Source organism: Typopeltis vanoorti, chromosome 3 (genome assembly GCF_054136105.1).
Source record: "Typopeltis vanoorti isolate ZY-2024b chromosome 3, IOZ_Tvanoo_1.0, whole genome shotgun sequence".
Classification (NCBI taxonomy): domain Eukaryota; kingdom Metazoa; phylum Arthropoda; class Arachnida; order Uropygi; family Thelyphonidae; genus Typopeltis; species Typopeltis vanoorti.
The window spans coordinates 163,645,137-163,671,109 of NC_143551.1; the positions used below are offsets into that span (position 1 = coordinate 163,645,137).

General features: G+C 35.7%; 1 protein-coding gene across 1 annotated transcript in view; it reads right to left on the reverse strand.

Moving 5' to 3' along the window:
* The window catches only part of Mtr4 (exosome RNA helicase Mtr4), a 432,027-nt gene that overhangs the window by 337,746 nt on the left and 68,308 nt on the right, over positions 1-25,973 (reverse strand). The window contains exons 5-6 of the mRNA XM_090390948.1: positions 25,264-25,438; positions 14,610-14,700 (exon numbers count right to left, since the gene is read on the reverse strand). Of these exons, the coding sequence (XP_090247074.1) occupies positions 14,610-14,700; positions 25,264-25,438 (266 nt within the window). The remainder of the gene's footprint in view (positions 1-14,609; positions 14,701-25,263; positions 25,439-25,973) is intronic.

The following is a 25,973-nucleotide window of genomic DNA, read 5'->3' on the forward strand; positions in this document are numbered from 1 at the left end:
CTGACATCATATAACTGTACCGTATTCAATAGCTTCTCTCTTGGCACCTTGCCATATGCCTTTTCGAGATCTACAAAACTTAAATACATGAAATATTCCATGATTTCTCAACTATTTGTTGTAAAGTGAAAATTCTTCACCAAGCTTTCCTTCCACAATCCTTCTCAACTGTTTCTCAATATACCTGCATAAATGTTATCAGGAACACTCAGTAGGAAAGTACCTCTGCAATTCTCATATTCGATTTTATTTCCCTTTTTTATATATGGGTACTATGAGAGCTCTACTCCAATCATCGGGAATTCGTCCTTCTCAGGCCTTCTGAACAATGCAGTGCAGCCACTGTAAGACTTTTATACCACCATACTTCAGCATTTCTGGTCGAATATTATTCTACTCCTCCTGCCTTTCCACATTTCAAGCCTTTGATGGCTTTTTCTACTTCAAGTAAAGATATGTATTCCTGACTACATGCCTGTTGAGTGTTTTTTTACCACTTTGTTATCATTGCTTGTTTCATTTAGCAGTTCTTCGAAATAATTACTCCATACTTCAAGGATATCTTTTTCTCCCGTTTTCATGTCACCTTTATCATCTCTAACTCCTTTTACCGCACTCTTTCCTCCATTTCTATGCTTCTTCAACAGCCTCCAGAATATCTTACCACCTTCATGATATTTATTTTCTATGTTCTCGCCAAAGTCCTCCCATGACTTTTGTTTAGCTAGTTTTACACACTGTTTAGCTTTCTTACATTTGTCTCTGTATTCTCTAAGAGCACAAGATGACTTATTGGCCAGGAACTTTTGCTATGCTTTCTTCTTTTCCTTCACTGCCTATTTAACTTCCTGGGCCCATCATGGAGTTTTGATTTTTCTATCCTTGCAGACCTCACCACAAAGGCTCTCTGGCTGAATCAATCAGGGTTTTCTTCAAGGCTTGCTACTGAATCTCCAAGGTTTGGTTCCTGTTCTCAAACTCTTTCATTTTTTCTTCAATAAGCTTGGTGTAATTTAGTCTACAGTTCACATCTGAGAGAGAGCTGCTCAACTTTTATTCTCTTTAAAACTTTATTACATGTTATTCTTTTCAATATGAAATTCAATTTTATCCTGCTCAAGACTAAATAGTGATCACTTCCAATTTCAAATCCTCTGTACACTGTGGTGTCCTGCAGCAGGGAGAAAACATCACTATCAACAATAACATAGTCAATGAGACTTTTCTTATTCCTTGCCTCTTCTTTCCATGTGAATTTGTGCACATTTTTATGTTGGAACATATTGTTAGTAATAACCAGTCCATGTTCTGAGCAGAAATTCAACAGGTATTTGCCATTATTATTAGCTTTGCTCTTTTCGCAAATTTTTCCAAAATATTTTTGTATGTCTGATAATCATTTTCTACTCTGTCATTTAGATCCCCAACAAGGACCAACTTTTCCTTTTTCATTGTGTCAAAATTTAATGACTAGAAGTCAAAAGATACAAAAAGAGAGAAAAAAAATACTATTTATTATTTCAGCCCACAACTAGTTTTGTTTTTGTTAGAAAACTTCATTGCATGTATAACACGAAAAGAGAAATACAAAAAAAAATATATATATATACATATACATCACAAGAGGCAGCTATAAATTAACTTACAAATGTATTACAGGGATGCTTAAGGGTCAAAGCTGTATAACTGAGAGGAGATCACCACATTGCCTTTATAGGAATGCGGAGAACTGACCAGGGCTTCTGACCTAATGTCCAATCCTCACTTTCTCGTGCTGCACCCTGCCGGGTATCTACCAGGATACTGAACGAACGAGAATGGGCTGGCAATTTGGGATTTATCCAACCAAATTGTATTCTTATTGGCTTAAACCAAAATACAAAAAAAAATACAAAATGCTACTGATCAATAAATTGATATTTGAATTAACTGTTGTTCAATGGATTATTTTTTTGATTGTTTTTTTCACTAAATTGCCTTTTAGAAAATAGCTGTTCGAGAAACCGTCTTTTGATGAATTTTCTGCATACTGATCTGTCTTACATATTCACTTCAACCTCTTCAGGGTGCCACAATAATGCATCTCACAGATGCAATGTTATGACACACTGTCTCTTCTACAGGTACTTTAAAGGGTCACTGCTCCACTGAACTGGCACCTCTCATTCTTCAGCTTTCTGTTGCAACTGTTAATACAAGAGCAGCAATTTCCTAAGAGAAAAGGTGTGCACAACTACAAAGAAGTACATTTGTAGTTGTGCACACCTTTTCTACACAACTGCAAACAAACTAAACCTACTTCTCCTCTTCCTATTATTCTATTTCTGTCCAAACTTCTCAATCTCACCCAACACTGATGAGTTTACAGGTCATTTGACCTCTCATGTATAGGATCAACATTAAAAAAATTATATGGGAAAATTTTTATAGATTGTAGTTATATCTTTGTATATTAAAAATTAACATAAAATGTATTTAACTTATATATATGGTCGACCCTTGAACAAGGTAGGGTTTGTGGGGGGGGGGGGCACACCGATCCCCTGTATAGTTCAAAAATACATGTATTAACTTCTGACTCCATAAACTTAACTATTAATAGCCTACTGTTGACCAGAAGCCTTACCGGTAACATAAATAGGCAATTAGCACATATTTTGAATGTGTGGACAGACTTATGTGTTCGTCGAACATGTTGTTTATTATTTTAACGGTATAATAGAACACAGAAACTAAGTAAATAATTAATTTATTAACTTGATGCTGATATTTCGCTGGTATTATAACCAGCATCTTCAGAGCACAAAAACACAAAAGTTCTTAGAGGCGACAGAAGCCCTAAAACACACTCCAAATCTCAACAAATATGGCTGTATTAACTTGCCGAAGATCTGGGAGACAGTCATATTAAGAAAAAACTAGCACTTTTCTAGGACTCTAGTAATATATGATAGCATTTTTTTTTTTTTTTTTATCTCTCTCAGATAGAGGGCGCCAAAATCAGGACTCTAGTCTTTGTGTTGCTGCTACAATTTTAAGTACACCATGTTGTTTTAGTCTCGCGTATTGTGACAAACAGTGTTTTTGTGCTCTGAAGATGCTGGTTATAATACCAGCGAAATATCAGCATCAAGTTAATAAATTAATTATTTACTTAGTTTCTGTGTTCTATTATACCGTTAAAATAATAAACAACATATTTTGAATGTTTTATGTATTATATATTGTATTCTTACAATAAAGTAACCTAGAGAAAAGAAAATGTTATTAAGAAAATCATAAGGAAAAGAAAATATATTTACAGTACTATACTGTACGAGGGTGGTTGGTCTGAAAAGTTCTCGGCCTCCACCACAGATGGCAACACTATTGGCACGATTTTTTTTTTTCTAAGTTGGTACATCTGTCCTAAGCATCCATTTGAAATTGCAAGTCATTCTATCAAGTAGTTTGTTTTATACAGCCGCCTGAAGCAAAAGTGTTGTCTGTATCATTTGAAATGGGTAAAATTGAGTATCATGCAGTTATACAATTCTTTGTAAAAGAAGGTTTAACAGCAAATGAAATTCACTCGAAGTTCATAAGTTTATGGGCACTCTTCTCCTTCATTTTTAACAAATAAGAAATGGGCTCCCGAGTTTAAACATGGCCGTAACAGTCTTGAAGATGTTCCGCATGAAGGACATCCAAAAGTGTAACACCACCAGAAATCATTGATCAAGTGCACGATATGATATTGGATGACTGGCGAGTCAAAGTGTGTGAAATTGCTGAGAATACAGGCATTTCAAAAGAACATGTAGGATATATTTTGCACGAAGAATTGCATATGAAAAAGTTTTGTGCAAGATGGGTGCTGTGCTTTCTCACAGCAGATCAAAAACACACTCGCATGAAAATCTCTGAACAGTACTTGGAGTGTTTTAACAAGAATAAAACTGATTTTGTGCATCGAATTATTACTGTGGATGAGACTTGGATTCACCAGAATCCAAACAGCAGTCAAAACACTGGACAGAATCCAGTTGTTCAGCGCCAAAGAAGACAAAGTCAGTTCCATCAGCATGAAAGGTCATGGCATTGTCTTTGAGATGCCAAAGGCATTTTATTTATTAATTATCTTGAAAAGGGTAAAACAATAACTGGGAAATATTATTCCAATCTTTTAATCAGACTACACGAAAAAATTTGTGAGAAAAGACCCGGTTTGCATAAGAAAAAAAATCATCTTTCATCAGGACAATGCACCTGCCCACAAAAGTGTTTTGGCAATGGAAAAATTAAGGGATCTATAATATGAATTGTTGGAACATCCCAGCTATTGCCCTGATTTGGCTCTCTCTGACTTCGATCTCTTCCCAAAACTAAAACTCTTCCTTGCTGGTCAGTGTTTTTCTTCAAATCAAGAGTGATTGCAGCTGTAAAGAGATATTTTGCAGATCTTACTGAGAACCACTACAAGGACAGGATAATGGTGCTGGAGCATCACTAGAATAAATGTATTACCCTTAAGGGAGAGCATCATCATCATCATCAAATTCCTGCCATGTAACCTCAAGGGGTGTACAGCATATGATAGTACTACATGAAAAATTTACATCATTACTAACTTCCTATCTACAATTTTCCTCCAAGTCAGTCTGTTACTTATCAAGAGTCATAGATTATCAGATCTTATATTTCTATTGTGTAATTCACTTTGAACAGTATGAATTCATCTATATCTTCGTCTTCTTCTGGATCGTTTTGGCAGAGAACACTTGTTTTGCTAATATTTCCATGCCCATTCTGTTTAAGTGAACATACCACCTGAGATTAGCTCTGCTAATGCATTCCTGGATGATGACAATGTCTTTTGGCTCTCTCTCCAACTTCTATCTCTTCCTTAAGGATGATTATGTTGAAAAATAAAAATAATTTTGAAATTATAAATTCAGTTTTCATTGTTATGCCGAGAAATTTTCAGACCACCTTTCACATTTATCGATACCATTAATTTACATCATCTGTTTACAAGATGAACACAAAACACTATAGATGTTCTACATATTACTAACACTAGACATCAAAAAATGGGATGCTTAAGGGTCAAAGCTGTATAACTGAGAGCAGACCTCCACATAGCCTTTAAAGGAATGCCGAGAACCGACCAGGGCTTCTGACCTAATGTCCAATCCTCACCTTTTCGTGGTGCACCCTGTTGGGTATCTACTTGGATACTGAACGAACGAGGATGGGCTGGAAATTTGGGATTTAGTTTATTAATTATGGGTGCTGTTAAACCAATAAGAATACCAAATTGTATTCTTATTCGTTAAACCAAAATAAAAAATGATGGCACAACATGACAAAATTTCATGCTAGCCTGGGCATCGCTTGATTAAACAAGGGCCCCTGTTGTTTTCGCCAGGGAACCAGGGAAAACAGCGAAAAGTCAGCTACTGGAACAAATCTGAAAACAAACCCCAACTCGACATCACCAGAGTTAAAGATCGGTACTATCAACATAAGAAGTCTGAATGGCAAAGAAATGGAGCTAGCTGAGGAATTAGATAAGTACCAGATCGACATAATAGGGGTGATTGAAACAAAAAAGGCAAAAACTGGTGAGGACTTTCTGACCAATAAATACAAAATGTTATATTCAGTCAATGACAATCAAGGAAAAGAAGGAGTAGCCATAGTATTCAACACAAAATATGAGGCTCATCTTCTTGAATGGCAGTCAGTCTCAAGTAGAGTGATCTGGACAAATATCAGAATGGGGAACTGGACAATGAGACTTATTTATGCCTATGGTCCCACAGAAGGTTCTACTAAGGTAGAAGTGGAGGAATTTTTTGAGGCTTTTTTCTAAAGCCTCAAAAAATACAATGAAAAATGAAAAGTTAGTCCTTATTGGAGATCTAAATAGCAGAGTAGGAAATGATTGTGAGTCACAAAAATATTTTGGGAAAATTTGGAGAAAAGAGCAAAGCTAATAATAATGGCAAATATCTGTTGGATTTCTGCTCAGGACATGGACTGGTTATTATTAACACCATGTTCCAACATAAAAATGTGCACAAATTCACATGGAGAGAAGAAGCTAGGAATAAGAAAAGTCTCATTGACTATGTTATTGTTGAGAGTGATGTTTTCTCCCTGGTGCAGGACACGAGAGTGTACAGAAAATTTGAAATTGGAAGTGATCACTATTTAGTCTTGAGCAGGATAAAATTGAATTTCATATTGAAAAGAATAACATGTAAGAAAGTTTTAAAGTGAATAAAAGTTGAGCAGCTCTCAGATGTGAACTGAATACTAAATACACAAAGATTATTGAAGAAAAAATGAATGAGTTTGAGAACAGGAATCAAACCTTGGAGATTCAGTGGCATGTGGTGAAGTTGTCTGCAAGAATAGAAAAATTAGAACTCCATAGTGGACACAGAAAGTTAAAGAGGCAGTGAAGGAAAAGAAGAAAGCATATCAAAAGTTCCTGGCAAATAAGTGAGCTTGTGCTCTTAGAGAATACAGAGACAAATGCAAGAATGCTAAACACTGTGTAAAACTAGCTAAAGAAAAGTCATGGGAGGACTTTGGCAAGAATATAGAAAATAAATATCAAGAAGGTGGCAAAATATTCTGGAGGTTGTTGAAGAAGCTTAGGAATAGAGGAAAGAGTGCTGTAAAAGGAGTTAGCGATGATGAAGGTGATATGAAAATGGGAGAAAAAGATATCCTTGAAGTATGGAGTAATTACTTTGAAAAACTGCTAAATGAAACAAGCAGTGATAACAGCACAGTGGTAAAAAAACATTGACCAGGCATGTAGTCAGGAATACATATCCATACTTTAAGTAGAAAAAGCGCTGAAAGGCTTGAAATATGGAAAGGCAGCAGGAGTAGATGATATTCGACCAGAAATGCCGAACTATGTTGATATAAGTCTTACAGTGGCTGCACTGCATAGTTCAGAAAGCCTGGACAGAGGGACGAATTGCCGACGATTGGAGTAGAGCTCTCATATCTTCACTTTACAACAAATAGTCGAGAAAGCATGGGAATATAACAAAGATTATTTAAGTTTTGTAGACCTTGAAAAGGCATATGACAAGGTGCCAAGAGAGAAGCTATTCAATACACTAGTTATACGGTGTCAATGGGGCATTATATCAAGCAATACATAGTCTTTATTTGAGTTGTAAGTCAGCAGTTAGAATTGAACGAAATACAGGAAAATGGTTTAATGTTAAATCTGGTGTGAGACAAGGTTGTACATTATCCTCTCTGTTTTCTTTATCTATATGGATCACATTATGAAGGAAAATGGTATTAAACATGATATCAAAATTGGAGATGTTAATGTCAGCTCTTTGCTTTATGCAGATGATGTTATACTTCTATATAAATCTGCTACAAGCCTGCAAGATTCTCTGACTAAATGGAATAACTGTTGTAATAGATATGGTATGAAGGTCAGCAATAAAAAGACAATAAAAATAGGCAGAATCATTGAAAATGTCGACTGTGTTGTTGAAAAAAATATGCAGAATCATTGAAAATGTTCTCCATTCACAACTGTGTTGTGAATGGAGAACCTACGGAACAAGTAAAACATTTCAGCTACTTAGGCACGATTTTTAGTGAATATGGTAAATTAAATATAGAAATAGTCAAGAATCAGCAAAGCTGGTATGGTGGGAAGTCAATTCAATAAATTCATATGGAATAAGAGAGAAATTATTCGGAACACTAAATTAGCTGTATAGAAGACAGTGTTCAAACCAGTTTTAATTTATTGATCTGAGAGCTGGGTCAGAAGGAAAACACTTGACCTAAGCCTAGAGAAGACAGATATGAGAGTCCTGAGAAAAATTAAATGTGTGAACAGATGGCATCAATGGCAATATCATATTAAAAACGATGATATTAGGAAAGAACTTGACATTGTCAGCATCCAGGAATGCATTAGCAGAGCTAATCCCAGGTGGTATGGTCATTTAAACAGAATGGGCGAAGAAAGATTAGCAAAATAAGTGTTCTCTACCAGGTTGGCAGCAAAACGACCCAGAGGAAGACCAAGATATAGGTAGATGGATACAGTTCAAAGTGCCTTAGACAATAGAAATATAAGATCTGATAATGTTGGAGTCTTGACAAGTAACAGACTGATTTGGAGGAAAATTGTAGACAGGAAGTTAGTAATGATGTAATTTTTTTCATGTAGTACTATCATATCCTCTACACCCCTTGAGGGTACATGGCAGGAATTTGATGATGACGACATCAAAAATGAAAACATAATTTGAAAAAGAAATTCATATTTATTTACAGGTGTAACGATTCATGCGTTGATAACGAAGCAGCAGCAATATGAGTTTTTTATGGTAGCCTAGTGTAATCGATACATTTGCTTCACAGTAGCTATACACTAATGAACAAATCATTATAAATTGCAAATATTTTATTCTTATTAAATTTAATTAATAAGTTAATTTTATACTGTGATGATTTAATATTGCATCTTTACATTTGCTTACATTTCTCTCAACACAAATAGTGGCATATCCAGTCTGTAAGTGTTTGTGTGCATAATTTTTTTGATAAATCTTAACTTTTTATAATATGTCTGTGTATATTTTATGGTAGTTAAATGATAAAATAGACTACTATCTACATATTGTTACACCTGATATCTTGAGAATATAGTATTCTCAGTTATCATGGTGTAACACAAAAAAATAAATAACATAAATAAAAACCCCTGCATAAAAAGGATAATTTTATTAATAAAATATTCTTGCATCCAGTATAAATTGAGTAAAATGTAGAGGTCTATTGTTTAGTTAAGATAACAAAAGAAAAGAATGTATTAAGATGTATTATGACTAAACAAGGAATTTTTGTATTAAATAAGTAGCTAACTAAGAATTAATGTAGTAATACAATTAAGAATGAAAGAGTTAAGTGCATAAGTATAAAAGAATGAGTCATGAAATACGCTATGTAAGAGGCTACAGATTAAGCATTAAGTAGAATTCTGAGAAAAGGTTTAAAAGGGGGTTAAGATAGAGGCTAACAAGAGAAATAACGGACTATCGCTTAGGGCCTATACCTGGATAGAAACTTCGTTACGAGCTGCCGATTAAAATGACGTATGGCGGCAAAATTGGTCTGTCTACCAATTGCTACCCAATTGGTAGACAGACGGAAAACAAGTAGGAGGCAGGAAAAAGAAGTAAGAAAGGGCGCCGTTAGGGGTGCAGCTATAAAAGGGTTGGTAACCCCCTCAAGGGCTTTTCGAAGAGCAGGCTCTTTTGGGTTTTGGGGAAGACGTTTAGATAGTCAAGGAGGCTTGAGGCCTTTTTGCCTTTTGCCAGAGGAGAAGAAACGTTTGGATAGTCGCGGTGGTTTGAGTTTGGTTTTCTAGTGGATTTCACGGTGTTCCTGAGTGGAGAGATATGGCTTATATCCTCATGCCACAACAAGGAATCGAAGGTGAGCGGGAAAGCTATTCCCATATTCCTATGTAGAAAGCGAAATATGCCATAGAGTCATAGGAAACTGTGAAGATATCGATGTCCTCATTTCGGATAGTACAGCCGACGGCGCAGATGTTTATATAGCCCTGAATTGCAAGAAGTTATGCAAGCAAGTTCGTTCAGTAGAAGGTAAAGGCCAGTAAGTGAAGCTAAAGAAAGGTATTGTGAATTTTGTCTTATGTTAACTAGAAGTTGTTTGTGATAGGTACCATTGTCATAATACGGAACTGTTAAAGTGATTAGGGAGATATTACAATAAGACTTTAGAATTTGATAGAGAGTGTTAAAAGTAAGCTAGCTAGTGTTGATAATTTGTGAATAATTAATTATCCTAAGAATCTTGAGTGCCTACTATATTGTAAAAGGAAAGTTAATGACATAGTTGTGATATTGAGTTTGATTAGTGTGAATTGAGTAATCAAGTAGTCTGAGGAATTTGAATGCCTAGTGTGATGTGTAGAGAATCGGAATTGTCATAAGTATGTGCTAGAGTAGTTAATGATTTTGTTAGTGTGCTTGAAGTTGAATAATCTAATAATGTGTGGTGATCTAATTTGTCCATGTTAAGTGAATTCATGTTTTGTATGAAATTTTGTGGCGGCATGATCGTAGTAACTTTTGTCGAATCATAGCCCAACTACTTGTATTAAGAAAATTTTAGTGTGTAAGTAATTTAGTTGAGTATTTTGATATGTACCATGTTTAGAGAAATAATAAACCTTTTGCTTAATGATAAAAAAAGTTGTCTGATATTGCTAATCCAATGCACCGCTTAGAAACATTCGAGCCTAATCACGCGGGGAATTAATGTTAAGAAACAGGAAGTTTAAGGAATTAATGTTGAGTAACAAGAAATAGTGTCACGACTGCAATGGTTACACTTTCAGATATTTGAGTTCCTTTTCTCTGTTTATGTAAAAATTATCTTAAACTAAATATCCCAAAGGGCGCAGTTAAAATACAAATACTAGGGATACTACGGGGAACAATAACTCAGATATTAGTAGAAAATTTGGTGATGTCTTGAAAGTAGTAGTTAGAAGAATATAGACGAAGGCAATTTGTAAGACAAACAAAAATTGTAAGATAGAATAGGGACATAACAATATATTTTATGAATTCATGACATAACTCAATTTTTCTATATTTCTAGGTTATGGGATTTCATGGGACAAAGAAATGTATCACCAATTTAGCCTTATAGGTACCAAACGAATGTTCATTATGGGTGACTTTAATTTTCAAAACATTGATTGGGTAGAAGAGAAATCTCATGATAAGAAAGAAGAATTCATTGAATTGTTATAAGACAACTTTCTCAAGCAGCATGTGAAAGAAGGAACTCGAGGTCAAAGAGTGTGTTGGATTTGCTCATAGCATCAGAAGGGATCTCTGTCAAGAATATGGCTATTTTACCACTGACTGGTGACAGCGATCATGCTGTACTTTCTTTCTTGGGAAGTATCTAATTATATTGATGCTCCAATTAAAACAGGTTACATGCTGAACTACAAAGCTGGAACTTATGATTAACTTAGGAGAATACTATCTTTGGTCCCATGGTATCAGTTACTGAATGGGAAAAATGTCAGCAATGCATGACAATCTCTGAAAAAGTGCTTAAATGACTTAAATATAAAGAGCCAATAGGCTTCATTTCGGCAATATAAACATTTTTTAAATTAAAGGGATATTAAATCCCACATTGTTTTAAAACTCAATAAGAAACTCAAAGATTGGAATCAGAGAGTTTCATGCCAAATATAGTATAGTAAACTATAAAAGTATCGGCAACTACTAGCATGAGCTAATGCACATAGTCCAAGTACATAGTACAAACTCGGGCAACTCGCCTACTTACCACCTTTGCTGCGAGTTGCCCGAGTTTGTGCTACGTACTTGGACTACGTGCATTAGTTCACGCTAGTAGTCGCCGATACTTTCATAGTTTACTATACTATATTCGGCATGAAACTCTCTGATTCCAATCTTTGAGTTTCTTATTCGGTTTAAAAACAATGTGGGATTTAACATCCCCTTAATTTAAATAGTGCTTAAATGAGACAGTATCCGAATATATCCCTAGTGTCCAAAGAATAAATAAGTTGGGAATGAAATGGATGTGCAACCTTATTAAGCAAGAGATCCACAAGAAAATGGTGTGGAAAGAATATCGTGAGAATAAGAGTGAGAGGAGTTATGAAATATATAAAGCTCAGGCCAGAAAAGAAACGAGTATTTTGAGGAAAGCTAATTGCAATCCAAACAAATTTTATCGTTATGCAGCAAGCAAAAGAAAGAATGAATGTGTAAGAATAACTTTATTGAATGCAGATGATACTTGAGTGTTGGAAGCTAATGAGATTGTTCAGAGCTCACTTTGCTAAGATATATCAACCAGATGAATGTAATATGGTGCAAAGTACTACTGTTACATTGGATGAACAGTTAGATGTGCATGAAAATGAGGTTGAAGAACAGTTGCAGTTTGCACCTGAATAAGAATTTGTCTACAGGGACAGATGGAATATCAGTCCGTTTGATAAAGGAATGTTCAGCTGAGTTGGCTGAACATTCCTTTAGCAAATAGGTCTTTCACATGTTTGTATAACTTGAGTCTCAGCTCAGGAAATACCACAGGAATGTATGATAATTCCATTTTTACAACGGTGATGCAAAAACTGATGTGTCTAGCTACTGACCTATCAGTATCTCTAGTGTGGTAGTGAAGATTTTAGAGAAGTTGGCAAGAATTCACATACAGAAATGGGAAGACAAACATGTTATACTCTGCAAGGAACAGCATGGGTTTACTAAAGGAAGGTCATGTTTTAGCAATTTGCTCATATTTTATAACAATGTTACAGCTGAGTTGGATAAAGGGAATGGATACACTATGATAATGTTGGATTTTTCTAAGGCATTTGATAGGATACCATATGAAAGGCTGTTGCATAAACTGAAGAATATGGGATTGGAAAATAAACTCGTCTTAGATCAAGGGATGATTGATAGACAGATATCAAAAAGTGGTATATAGAGGCTGTGAATCTGCCAGATTTAAGGTGACCAGTGGTGTACCTCAGGGTTCAGTCTTTGGTCTATTATTGTTCAATCTATACATTAATGACATCAGTCAGGATCTAACATTAGATGTGCAACTGTTTGCCGACAATGTGAAGATAGGCAGGGCAACCAGGGATGCTACTGATATTAGGCAATTATAAAATGATTTGAATAGGCTGGAAATTTGGGCAAACGAAAATGCATATGAGTTTAATGTTAGTAAATGTAAAGTATGCACTTTGGCATGATTAGAGTTACAGCAGCATATTATATTAGCAGGGCTATGCTACAAGAAACTGAAGAGGCAAGGGATCTTGGCATATTGATGGATAGGAATTCGTTTAAATGAAGTTCAAAGGGCACATAACAAAAGTTGCAAATACTATTCAGAGGATAATTGCAATTATATATTTGGTTTAATTCTTTATCCAAGTGTAAGCAAACAAAGTTTGCACCTGAAGTATTTTCAGGACTGCAGCAACTTGTTGTAAAGGTGGAATAAGTTCTCATCACTTACCTTAGTATCTCTCATAATGCAAGGCACATCTCCTTGCAAACATATATAATGCTATGCATTAAGGGAAGGGCCACTACCCAGACTGGTTTCGACCTTTATTGAGGTTCCATCAGTGGGAGCCAGATCCAGATGTGGTGATACTAAAGTGAAAGTAATGGAGAAGTCATATTTACCTATACCAGTTGCCAAAAGATGTCACACTTTCTTATTAAATTCTCTGGATTAGAGATAAGTTGATGGAAGTTTTTTCACTTGGCTATGCTACCAATTATATATTTGGTTCAATCCTTTATCCAAGTGTATGCAAACAAAGTTTGCACCTGAAGTATTTTCAGATGCGAGGCAACTCGTGGTAAAGGTGGTATAAGTTCTCATCACTTGCCTTAGTATCTCTGAGACCTCAATAAAGGTTGAAACCGGTCTGGGTAGTGCATTAAGGGAAGGCATAGCATTATATATGTCCACAAAGAGATGTGCTTTACATTATGGGAGATATTAAGGCAAGTGATGAGAACTTATATCACCTTTACCACAAGTTGCCCCAGTCCTGAAAATACCCCAGGAGCAAACTTGTTTGCTTACACTTGGATTAAGGATTAAACCAAATATATAATTGGTGGCACAGCCAAGTGAAAATAACTTCCATCGATAATTGCGATGTTGAAGTGAACCTAAACATGTAAGGATAAGGAAGTTATTTTGCCTCTTTATAAGGCTTTGCTGAGACCACACCTGGATGTGCACAGATTTGGTCTCCAGGATTCCAAGGGGATAAGGAGGCTGTGGAAAGGGTGCAAAGAAAAACTATACAAAGATTATATCTGGATTATGAGATTTAGATTATGAGGACAGATTGAGAGTATGTGGATTGCAGACTCTGGTTAACAGGAGAAAGAGGGTGATATGATCGAGGTCTATAAACTTTTGAATGGGAGTTATAGGTGATGAAAATTTTCATTATATGGAAGGTGGGGAAAGATCATAGGGGACATCCATGGAAGTTAAGTTTGATTACAGTCAAGAAAGGTGTAAGAGTAGGTTTTTCTCCCAGTGAGTGAGTGGGAATAATTTGCCCTTAGGGATAGTGAGTACATCTAGTGTGAATGAATTTAAAGGGAAGGTATGATAGCAGGTTTGGGTGATTTATAGCCTCCCTTGATGAGTCCTCGACTCCCTGGAGGTCTCAGATAATATTTATTGAAAAAAAATCTACATATATGGTCCCATGCAGTTCAAAATAGCGTTGTTCAAGAGTCAACTGAATGTGTGTTTACTGGTATAAAATTTTCACCCGATAAAGGGCATTTTCAGTATGACTCAAAATGAACAGTAAGAAGAGAAACTGATTAATTTGAAAGTCATACTGAAGATGCCATTGATATTAGGGCAAAAATTTTATACCAATAAAATATACACATAAATTAAATCTGCCTTATGTCAATTATATCTTGTCAAAACTTAATTAGGTACTAATAAATTTAGTCTTTCATCAGTCTCACCTTTATCTCTCATGTAATGTATTTCATCAAACACTACCCAGCCTACTTCTCTCATGATTTCGGAACCTCTGTAGAGCATACTACGTAAAATCTAAACAGGGATGAGGGAAAAAAAAAAAAAAAAGTTGGCTTCACACATATTTTGTGAACTTGTGGAATATGTAATAGGAATATGTCTATTATACAGAAACTTTCTCCATAAGTGCACAAAGGTAGAAAACATTTAACTTAAAATCAGTAATAACTTAAAATCATATTAGAAGGTCATTTATGTAGTATGTGATAGAATAGAGCTCTGAGGTACTCCTGCATTAGTAGAAAATGCTCAATGAGGGAGTCGCTCACTCCCTCATTGATACTGGACAGCTGTGACCAAGACACATACGCATGCTGTATGACTTGTTCTTGTATTTAGAATTTAAATGTTGTTACCAGTTTTTCTCTCTTCTCCCTATAAGCAGCTCATGATATATTGAGAAAAATATATAGTGATTATTGCTATTTCCACGTCTCTGAAATCTAATAGTGTTTCTTTCTACTGGACAACTGTGACCGAATAGTCACATACGCATGCTGTATGACTTGTTCTTGTATTTAGAATTTAAATGTTGTTACCAGTTTTTCTCTCTTCTCCCTGTAAGAAGCTCATGATATACTGAGAAATATATACAGGAGTAATAAATTATATTTAGTTTTCTCTTAAAGACTTCTGTCTTCTATTCCTCTTGCCCACAAACGACACAAATGTGCTATAGGTCTTGTGGTCTTTTGCGTGAGGATCAAGTATTAAAAACATGTGAAGCAGTTATTCAAAAAATATAGGATGCAAGAATTTTCAGGTATAAAATGGTTTATATGGAACAACAAGGAAGGTGATTATGACAAGCTTAGGAGAAAGACTGAAGAAGCAATATCATACTGGATAGCTAAAATCATGTGGGTAAATCAAGTAGGAGTTAGATCAGGGGTCAGCAAAGTGGTCAATATCGACCCCTAGGGGTCGATGTGGCTATTCAAGGGATCGATAAATGTCTAGGAGTGAAAAGGGGATCAAAAAACATCTAAAACAATTTTGAGTAATACCTAGTAAACATGTAATGCCAACTGGCTGATCAGCTGAGCCAACAAGAGAGAAGTGCATGCTCTCCCTGATTAAGGCATCTAGAACAGTGACAATCAAGGCTAGTGCACATTTATTGCCCATAACTATCAGAGTGGTGTTCAGTGATCTGATAACTTTGAATTTATGTATTTTTTTAAAGTTATAGTGCCCATAATGGTGGCCCCTGATAGTGAGAAGTGTCGACAGTATTCACAAGAGGTTTTAAAATTTGGATTTATACATCATTTACCAATGAAACAATACCATGTGCCAATTATGTAAAAGGGTGAAGGAATTATTATTTCTAAATTGAGAAATCATCATCATAATCAAATTCCTGCCATGTACCCTCAAGGGATGTACAGGATATGATAGTACTACATGAAAAATTTACATCATTACTAACTTCTTATCAACAATTTTCCTCCAAATCAGTCTGTTACTTATCAAGACTCCAACGTTACCAGATCTTATATTTCTATCGTCTAAGGCACTTTGTACCGTATCAATACACCTATATCTTGGTCTACCTCTGGGTCGTTTTCCTGCCAACTTGGCAGAGAACACTTGTTTTGCTAATCGTTCCTCGCCCATTCTGTTTAAGTGACCATACCACCTGAGATTAGCTCTGCTAACGCATTCCTGGATGCCAACAATGTCAAGTTCTTTCCTAATATTCTCGTTTTTAATATGATATTGCCATTGATGCCATCTGTTCATGCCTCTAATCTTTCTCAGGTCTCTCATATCTGCGGTCTCTGGTCTTTGGTCAAGTGTTTTACTTCTGACCCAGCTCTCAGATCTATAAGTTAAAATTGGCTTGAATAATGTCTTGTATACAGCTAATTTAGTGTTCCGACTAATTTCTCTCTTATTCCATATGAATTTATTCAATTGACTTCCCAGCATACCAGCTTTGCTGTTTCTGTTGTCTAGTTCTATATTTAATTTACCATATTCACTAAAACTCGTGCCGAAGTAGTTGAAATGTTTTACTTGTTCCACAGTTTCTCCATTCACAACAGAGTTGCCATTTTCAATGATTCTGCTTATTTTCATTGTCTTTGTATTGCTGACCTTCATACCATATCTATTACAACAGTTATTCAATTTAGTCAGAGAATCTTGCAGACTTGTAGTGGATTTATTTAGAAGTATAACATCGTCCACATAAAGCAAAGAGCTGACATTAACACCTCCAATTTTGATATCATGTTTAATACCACTTTCCTTCATAATGTGATCCATATAGATAATGAATAACAGAGGGGATAATGTACATCCTTGTCTCAGACCAGATTTAACATTAAACCATCTTCCTGTACTTCCTTCAATTCTAACTGCTGACTTACAACTCAAATAAAGACTAAGTATTGCTTGATATAATGCCCCATTGAAACCATATAACTGTAGTGTATTGAATAGCTTCTGTCTTGGCACCTTGTCATATGCCTTTTCAAGGTCTACAAAACTTAAATACAGATCTTTGTTATATTCCCATGATTTCTCCACTATCGGTCATAAAGTGAAGATCTGATCCTGACAGCCTCTATTTGACCTGAATCCAACTTGTTCTTCACCAAGCTTTTCTTCCACAATTCTTCTCAACCGTTTCTCATATATATCTTACCAGGAACACTCAATAGGGATATACCTCTGTAATTCTCACATTCAGTTTTATTTCCCTTTTTATATATGGATACTATGAGAGCTCTACTCCAATCATCTGGAATTCATCCCTCTGTCCAGGCATTCTGAACTATGCAGTGCAGCCATTGTAAGACTTTCATACCACCATACTTCAGCATTTCTGGTCGGATATCGTCTACTTCTGCTGCATTTCCACATTTCAAGTCTTTGATGGGTTTTTCTACTTAAAGTATGGATATGTATTCTTGACTGCATGCCTGATCAGTGTTTTTTTTTATCACTGTGCTGTCATCACTGCTTGTTTGATTTAGCAAATTTTCAAAGTAATTACTCCGTACTTGAAGGATATCTTTTTCTCCCGTTTTCATGTCACCTTTATCATCTCTAACTTCTTTTACAGCACTCTTTCCTCCATTACTAAGCTTCTTCAACAACCTCTAGAATATTTTGCCACCTTCTTGATATTTATTTTCTATGTTCTTGCCAAAGTCCTCCCATGACTTTTGTTTAGCTAGTTTTACACACTGTTTAGCTTTCTTACATTTGTCTCTGTATTCTCTAAGAGCACAAGCTGACTTATTTGCCAGGAACTTTTGATATGCTTTCTTCTTTTCCTTCACTGCCTCTTTAACTTCCTGTGTCCACCATGGAGTTCTAATTTTTCTATCCTTGCAGACAACTTCACCACATGCCTCTCCAACTGAATCAATTAGGGTTTTCTTCAAGGCTTGCCATTGGATCTCCAAGGTTTGGTTCCTGTTCTCAAACTCTTTCATTTTTCCTTCAATAATCTTTGTGTAATTTACTCTACAGTTCACATCTGAGAGATGCTCAACTTTCATTCACTTTAAAACTTTCTTACATGTTATTCTTTTCAATATGAAATTCAATTTTATCCTGCTCAAGACTAAATAGTGATCACTTCCAATTTCAAATCCTCTGAACACGCTGGTGTCCTGCACCAGGGAGAAAACATCACTATCAACAATAACATAGTCAATGAGACTTTTCTTATTCCTTGCCTCTTCTCTCCATTTGAATTTGTGCACATTTTTATGCTGGAACATGGTGTTAGTAATAACCAGTCCATATCTTGAGCAGAAATCCAACAGGTATTTGCCATTATTATTAGCTTTGCTCTTTTCTCCAAATTTTCCAAAAACATTTTTGTATGTCTGACAATCACTTCCTACTCTGCTATTTAGATCCCCAACAAGGACCAACTTTTCCTTTTTTATTGTGTCAGTAGCTTTCTCTAGCCTCAAAAAATTCCTCCTCTTCTACCTTAGTAGAACCTTCTGTGGGACCATAGGCATAAATAAGTCTCATTGTCCAGTTCCCCATTCTGATATTTGCCCACATCACTCTACTTGAGACTGACTGCCATTCAAGAAGATGAGCCTCGTATTTTGTGTTGAATACTATGGCTACTCCTCCTTTTCCTTGATTGTCATTGCCTGAATATAACATTTTGTAGTTATTGCTCAGAAACACTCACCAGTTTTTGTCTTTTTTGTTTCAGTCACCCCTATTATGTCGATCTGGTACTTATCTAATTCCTCCACTAGCTCCATTTCTTCTCAGGGGTCAGCAAACTTTGCTGACCCCTGAGTTAGATGGATGAGTATTATCATTTAAGCAGAAGCTGCAAAATATGTTGTGGAGGATATATAAGGAGAAATATGATCAGCATGCTTAAAAATATTACAAAGCACAGGTAAGAAGGTTGATGAACATTGCAAGGAAGACAAAATAAGATTACGAGAAAAAAATCAGCTGTGAAAACCAAAGGAAATATCAAACAGTTCTTTCACTGTGTGGTAAGTAAAATGAAGGGCTACATAAAGATAACTTTAATGACTGTTGATAGTAGTGGTAAAAGCAGCAGACAAAATAGAGTGAGCAACAACTTTGCAAAGATATGTCATCCAGGTAAAAATACTGCAGTGACAAATATGATGAAGAAAATGTGGGAATAAACTTCAATGAGCTGGAAGTACTTAGGATATCTCAGAATCTCAATGCAAATACACCATGTGAGTAGATGGGATATAGCCTTGTGTATTATGAGAAATGTACAGGAACCGGAAATGCCTCTGGCTAGATTATTTAAGTCTTGGCTGTGGTAAAATCCTAAGAGAGTGGAAGCAAAAATAGTTCCACTGCAAAAATTTAGGAGGCTCCAAGACAGAGATAGCAAATTATAGACAAATTAGTATCTCAGGAGTAGTGGTAAAGATACTGAAAAAAGCTTTTCAAAGATAAAATTCAGGAATGGGTGGATAAGAATGTGGTACTCTATAGGAGACAGCGTGGCTTTGTGAAGGACAGGGCATGCATTCATAATTTATGTATTTTAATAGTGTGATATCTTAGTTGGATAAAAGGAATGGCTACACAATGATACTGCTGGATTTTGTGAAGGCATTTCACAAGATACCACATGGATCTCTGCTACACAAACTGTAACTAGTGGGATGAATACGAAGATGGATATGGATATGAGGGTGGTAGATGGACAGATAGAAAGAATACAGGGGGAAGGCAGGTGACTAACAGTGTGCCACAAAGCATTCTTTGCTTAAACCACTGATATTTAATTTGTACATCAAAATGGAGGAAATGATTTGATGGTAAATATTCAAGTTGTTGGCTGATGATGCAAAAGTGGATAGTATAACAATTAATCATGACAATGACAGCATAATACTCAAGATGATTAATATTACAATGAGATTGCTGAACCAGTTTAAACAGGCTGACAATATGAGCAAATGATAATTGATTCCAGTTTAATGTTGAAAAGTGTAGTTATGCATTTAAGAATAAAAGATAAAATTTGCATGATGATCACTACAAAGAAAGCCACTCTTGTCCTCTATGAATGCAACTGTGCTTGTCTTAGTTGTTTCATTCTAGGTGTTTGCTAGTTATTTAGCTTATTTTATTCTAGGTATTTGCTGAAAAAGTACTTTGCTAGCTTGATTTCATGTCAGCTTATAATTAATTTAGTTAGTAAATCATTTATTTTCATTCCAGTTCCACATAGTTCTTGTTCCAGAAACTTCAACATGAATCTTTTTTTTTTTTTATGTTGAGCCCATACACAGGAGGTTGGTTGGTCAACCTATAGTACATTAGTACCGTGTACAGGTTGGGAAAGGAAGAATTTGTAATTTGATTTGAATGACTTTAAATTGTATTCCTTGGAAAACACAGCAGGTGGAGACTGTTCCACAGTGCAGCAGTTGCAGGGATGAAGGAAGAGGAAAAGAAACTTGTTCTGTTTGTTTCTAGGTGAACTGTGAAGGGATGTTGTGCAGCAGCTGTACGTGTTCCAATGAGTTTAGTAGTGAGCAGAGGAATTATTGATGATATTTCCGATGAGCATTTCCCATGGAAATATTTGTAGAATATACATACTGCAGAGACCATATGTCTGTGTGAAACAGGGGGGAGGGAGTTGATAAGTCTAATTGCTCTCCTATTATATTGAGTCGAGCATTTTGAGAGAGCTTTTTGGGGCCCCACCCCATATGTGAGAGCAGTATTCAATAGTTGGGCAGATTTGTGACTTGTATAATGTTAATAGCTGTTCGGGGGTGAAGTAACATCTTGAGCGAAAGAGGAAACCTAGTTTGTTTGAGGCTGAGGATGCAATGTTTGAGATATGTTTATGCCAGGAGAGGTTTGATGTGAGGGTGATTCCAAGGAGTGAGATCTCAAACTGTCTGGAGATTTGGGTATCATTAAAAAGGATATTGGGAAAAAATGGTTCTTTTTTATGGGAAATAGTACAGAACTGTCTATTTCCCATAAATTTCAATGCCAATAAAACATTTACAAATGTTTTATTAGCATTGAAATTTATGAGGTTATCTGAACCCCATTGGAGAATGGCTTGGAGATCCGAGTTGAGGGGCGCGGTGGTTGATGTTCTGTAGGTTGAGGTCAGTTGTGTATGGTAAGGCTTATCAAATGCAAGCGAAGAGTGTAGTGTGTTGTCATCTGCAAAGCTGTGTATTGGGTTGGAGGTCAATTGCAGTAGGTCATTGATATATAGCAGGAAGAGGGTTGGTGAGAGGACAGAACCTTGTGGGACCCCCAGCATTAATTGAGTGGTGAGAGGATAGGGAGCCGTCCACCATCACACAGTGTGCATCCAGACAAAAAACTGGCGATTTATCTACAGAGCCCTGGGTCAGACCGAATGATGGTAGTTTGCCTAGTAGGCCTTTGTGCCAGACCCGGTCAAAGGCTTTGGAGATATCTAGTGCAACCACTTGAGATTCGCCAAACCTCTCCATAGCCTTCGTCCAGAGATGGATGACGTACGTGAGTAGATCTCCTGTTGATCGGCAGTGGCGGAATCCATACTGGCGGTCATTTATTTGGCGAGTGTCTTCAAGATGGTGTAAGAGATGGGAACTGATGATTTTTTCCATTATCTTTGACAGGACTGAGGTAAGCGAGATAGGGCGGTAATTGGATGGCAGTGACCTGTCATCTTTCTTGGGGATGGGCTGAATAATATAGGCCAATTTCTAGATTGTGGGATTGATTCCAGTGGAGTAGGAGAGTATATATATACAGGGTGTTCGGGATAAATTTGACAGTTTCGTAAGGAAAAAGAAAATCTTCTTTGTATCTATTAAATTTAATGAATTGACAAAAAAACATTACAGGCAGAGTTAATTACAATACTATCAACAAGATTTACTCAAAATAACCACCATTAGCATCGATCACAGCTTCAATTCTGCTTCGGAACCTCGAACAAGCTGATGCTACAGTCTCCCTGGGAAGGGCCGCAAAAACTGTTTTAATTTTATCCATTAACTGGGCTTTTGTATTACTGGAAGTGCGATTCGTGTCTTTTTCAACTGCGCCCCATACAAAATAATCCATGGGGTTAAGGTCTGGGGAGTTTGGAGGCCAAACATTTGGACTGGTGAAGTCGTAGAAATTTTCAGACAACCATTTTTGACTTTTCCCAGAGGTGTGGCAAGGGGCCGAATCCTGCTGCCATACATACGGCCTACCATTGGCTACCCTTGTTATCCAGGGCTTGACTACAGTTAGCAACTCCACGAACAAAGCCCGAATTCCAATGCCAGGGTTCTTCAACACCTGTTCCTGCAGATTTGCGAGGAATTCTGCTGTACGAACGCAATCAGATCGTCTGCTAGGGATCTTTCTTCTTGCTACATCCTCGTAGTCACCATTGCAAGTCTCTAGTTCATGCCTGATTGTTTTTACTGTATTCAGGAAGCATTGGGCAGCAGTCGTAATATCCTTATTTTGATGGCGGGCACGAATCATCATGATACAAGTTATTCTCTTCCATGATTCAGGTGGGTTCCAGCTATCCATCCTTTCTGACATCTTGTATATGAATGAAGAAGGGTCCAAACTTTTAAATGAAGAGAAGTGTGTGTTAATACATGTAACTTACGGAAAAATATAATTAATTATAAATATGTCAAATTTATCCCGAACACCCTGTATATATAGGTGACATAGGATAGGGGGTCAGTTCTGGAGCACAAACTTTCAGAACAATTGGGGAAAGCCATCAAGGCCAGGAGACTTTTTTTGTCTAATTTGGACAGTATTTTTCTGATCTTATCCTGGCAAAAGGGGTATGGGGGCATTGTATATTGAGTGTCTGGAATGGTTGAGGGACATTTACCACTGTCAGTTATGCATGCATTTGAAGCAAAGTATGAGGCCAGAAGATTGGCTTTTTCTGTGGGTGATGATGCAGCCATCAGGGGTGGGAATAGTGTTGGGCAGAAATTACGGCCAACTGCTTTGGCGAGAGACCAAAAGGTTTGGCTGCCGTTTGGACAGGCTGCTAGTTTCCTGCTTTTTGCTCTTCCGAACTCTGTTTTGGAAGTGTCGATTGATTTTTGCATTTATTATGGGCTTCGGTGTAAGCTTTGAAGGAGGATGGGGTTCTTGATTTCAGCCAGTTGTTGTATGTCTGGTGTTTCATCTCTACATCCTTGGCACATCTTTTGGAGAACCAGGGTTTCATTAGGGAATGGCAGTTCAGGGTGCTGTGTGGAATGTATGTATTCATGCTGGTGAGGATTACTTTGGTAATATAACATTTAAGGAAATACAACATTACAACAGTTAAGGAAATTTGAATATGGAAATAACAACAACAAACCCACTTTTCTATACATATCTAATTCCCCATTTGTGTTTAACTTTAGTATATGGGGGATAATTATCTCCCTCCCCAACAAAAAAAAAAAAAAATCAGTAAATAGCCCTTGCATAATTTTTTTCTTAGTATTTTATCATGTTTTTTAGAGATTGACAAATTATGCTCATTACCCTTATTTAGGTTCCTACAATTTCTCAATTATAATGTCATAATGTAAAATCTATTCTTGTATTCTTCTAAAAAGTTCTATTTGGTATAAACCAGCTAGATTAATTTTTCTCAGTCTATTTTCAAGTATATTTGCAAAAATTGATAAGTACAGAACAGAAATCTAAATTTTTTCATTAGTTTTATTTATCTTCGTATAAAGTTGTATGATGTAAGTAAGCTAGTGCAATGATTTGACTATCTAGTCAAACTTGAATAATGCATTGCAGTTGGTGTAAATCTTTTAAAGAAAAACAGTGTGGGACAAAGCCATCATTATTATAATGAATGCATCTCTAAGGATTCATCAAGAGAGAGGGCTCATATATGTTATATCTCTCCTTGATCATATTTTTACTGAAGATGCTTTTTTGTTTTGGATTTATGGTCGAAGCAACTAAGGCTGTGAGACCAGTATATCATGTTGTTAATTACGTGTGATGTTCTGCTCGTTTTGCCTGTTTTTCCAATTCAATCCACTAACCACAAGCTATAACAAGAACCTGGATGATTCCTCATATTCTTAGCCGGTATCCATAAGCTGCAAAATCCCATTTGTATTTATAGTGGAATGTTATCTTAAACTAATTTGTACAAAAGAGATGCTAAATCATCTCCTCTGCTTGGCCTATTCCTTAAACTTTGAAGGTGAAGAGCACACTCCCTCAATATGATCTAAGTACTCAACAAGTAACCACAATAATAACTAAACTCCACAGGTTTGTTTTGATCATAGTTACTTGTCACTGAATCTTTTCAACTGACTTTCTATCTCCTTGAAACCCAGGTTGACCATATCTGTATACAGTAATCCAGATGTGGTCTTATCAAAACCTTGTAAAGAGGGAATACTTCCTTATTGCTAGAAATCAGTAATCTTTTTAAGAAGTGATGTTCTCTGATGCAATCACTTAACCAGCTCAGCAATTTTATTCCTAAAATTTTTTAACACACTGTCAATAACAACATTGTCTCAATGTCTCTGGCAATACTGAATTGACATTCATTGTCATTTGTACATATATAACCAATCTGTTCAAATCAGCCTGCACAGATTGTGAATGCAGCTGCATTCATTATCACTCTCCCTAGCTTAGTATCATCACACTCAAGATCCTCTCCAATATCATTAATATACATGATAAACAATAGTCACTCTCCTATTCACAGAGAAGAGAACTGCAATATGTTATCACCATCTGATGTATGTTAGTGCTCACAGACACTATATCAATATATAAATAATATATATAATAGAAAAAAAAAAACTATATACACAATTACTGAAAACACAGTCAAATTAATCTTATAAAATTATCTGAAAAGCAGCAAAATTAAATAGTCATAAACAATGTCAAATAAAACAATTAAATTAAATTATTATATTAAATGAGATTTCTGATGGCAAATAGTCTGTTATGCATTAGTCCCCTAGATTTATTACAGCAAAAGATGATATAAAAATACAATTCATCAATATAAGAAATCTAAAATCAACACAGACAAAAAAAAATTACCTCTGTAGTCATTATGAGGCAACTAGCAGAAGGATTAATTGTAACATCTCCAGTCATCAATCCAACATCTTTAAATTCTTCATAAAATTCCCTATATTTCTGATTACTAAGTGCCTTAATAGGTGTGGTATATATTACACGCTGCTTGTCACGCAAAGACATTGCAATAGAATATCTAGAAGTTAAAAGATTCAAGAGGAAATTTGCTTTTAACTAATGGAAAATACGATTTATAAAAAACTGAAACAAAAAGATTAAAAAAAAAAACCATATACTAAAGATTTTGTATAAATCCCTATCAAAATCTTTATGCATCACTCATTTTTAAAATGACAAACTCTAAAAAAAATGGCTTAAATTGAAGTCTTATGATAGTAATATATATGATACATTCAAATTAAGAATAGCAAATCATGTTTTATACGTAAGAGAAAAGCAAACATTTATTGAGAAATACAAAAATTTCTCATAACATAAGATTAGATTCAAAGAACTTACCTGGTATTTCACTACATTTAAAAATCCCTCTTTTTAAGGACTATTATTTTCATTATAGTATTTATAAAGATGCTAATTAAACTTAAGTCCTTAAACTTAAGGGCTGCAGCCCTTAAGTTTAAGTAGCATTAACCTAAACATAGAAGAATCTAGAACATCCACTTCTCACCATTAATTTGTGTATACCATCCATTCATTCATTTATATCTTAA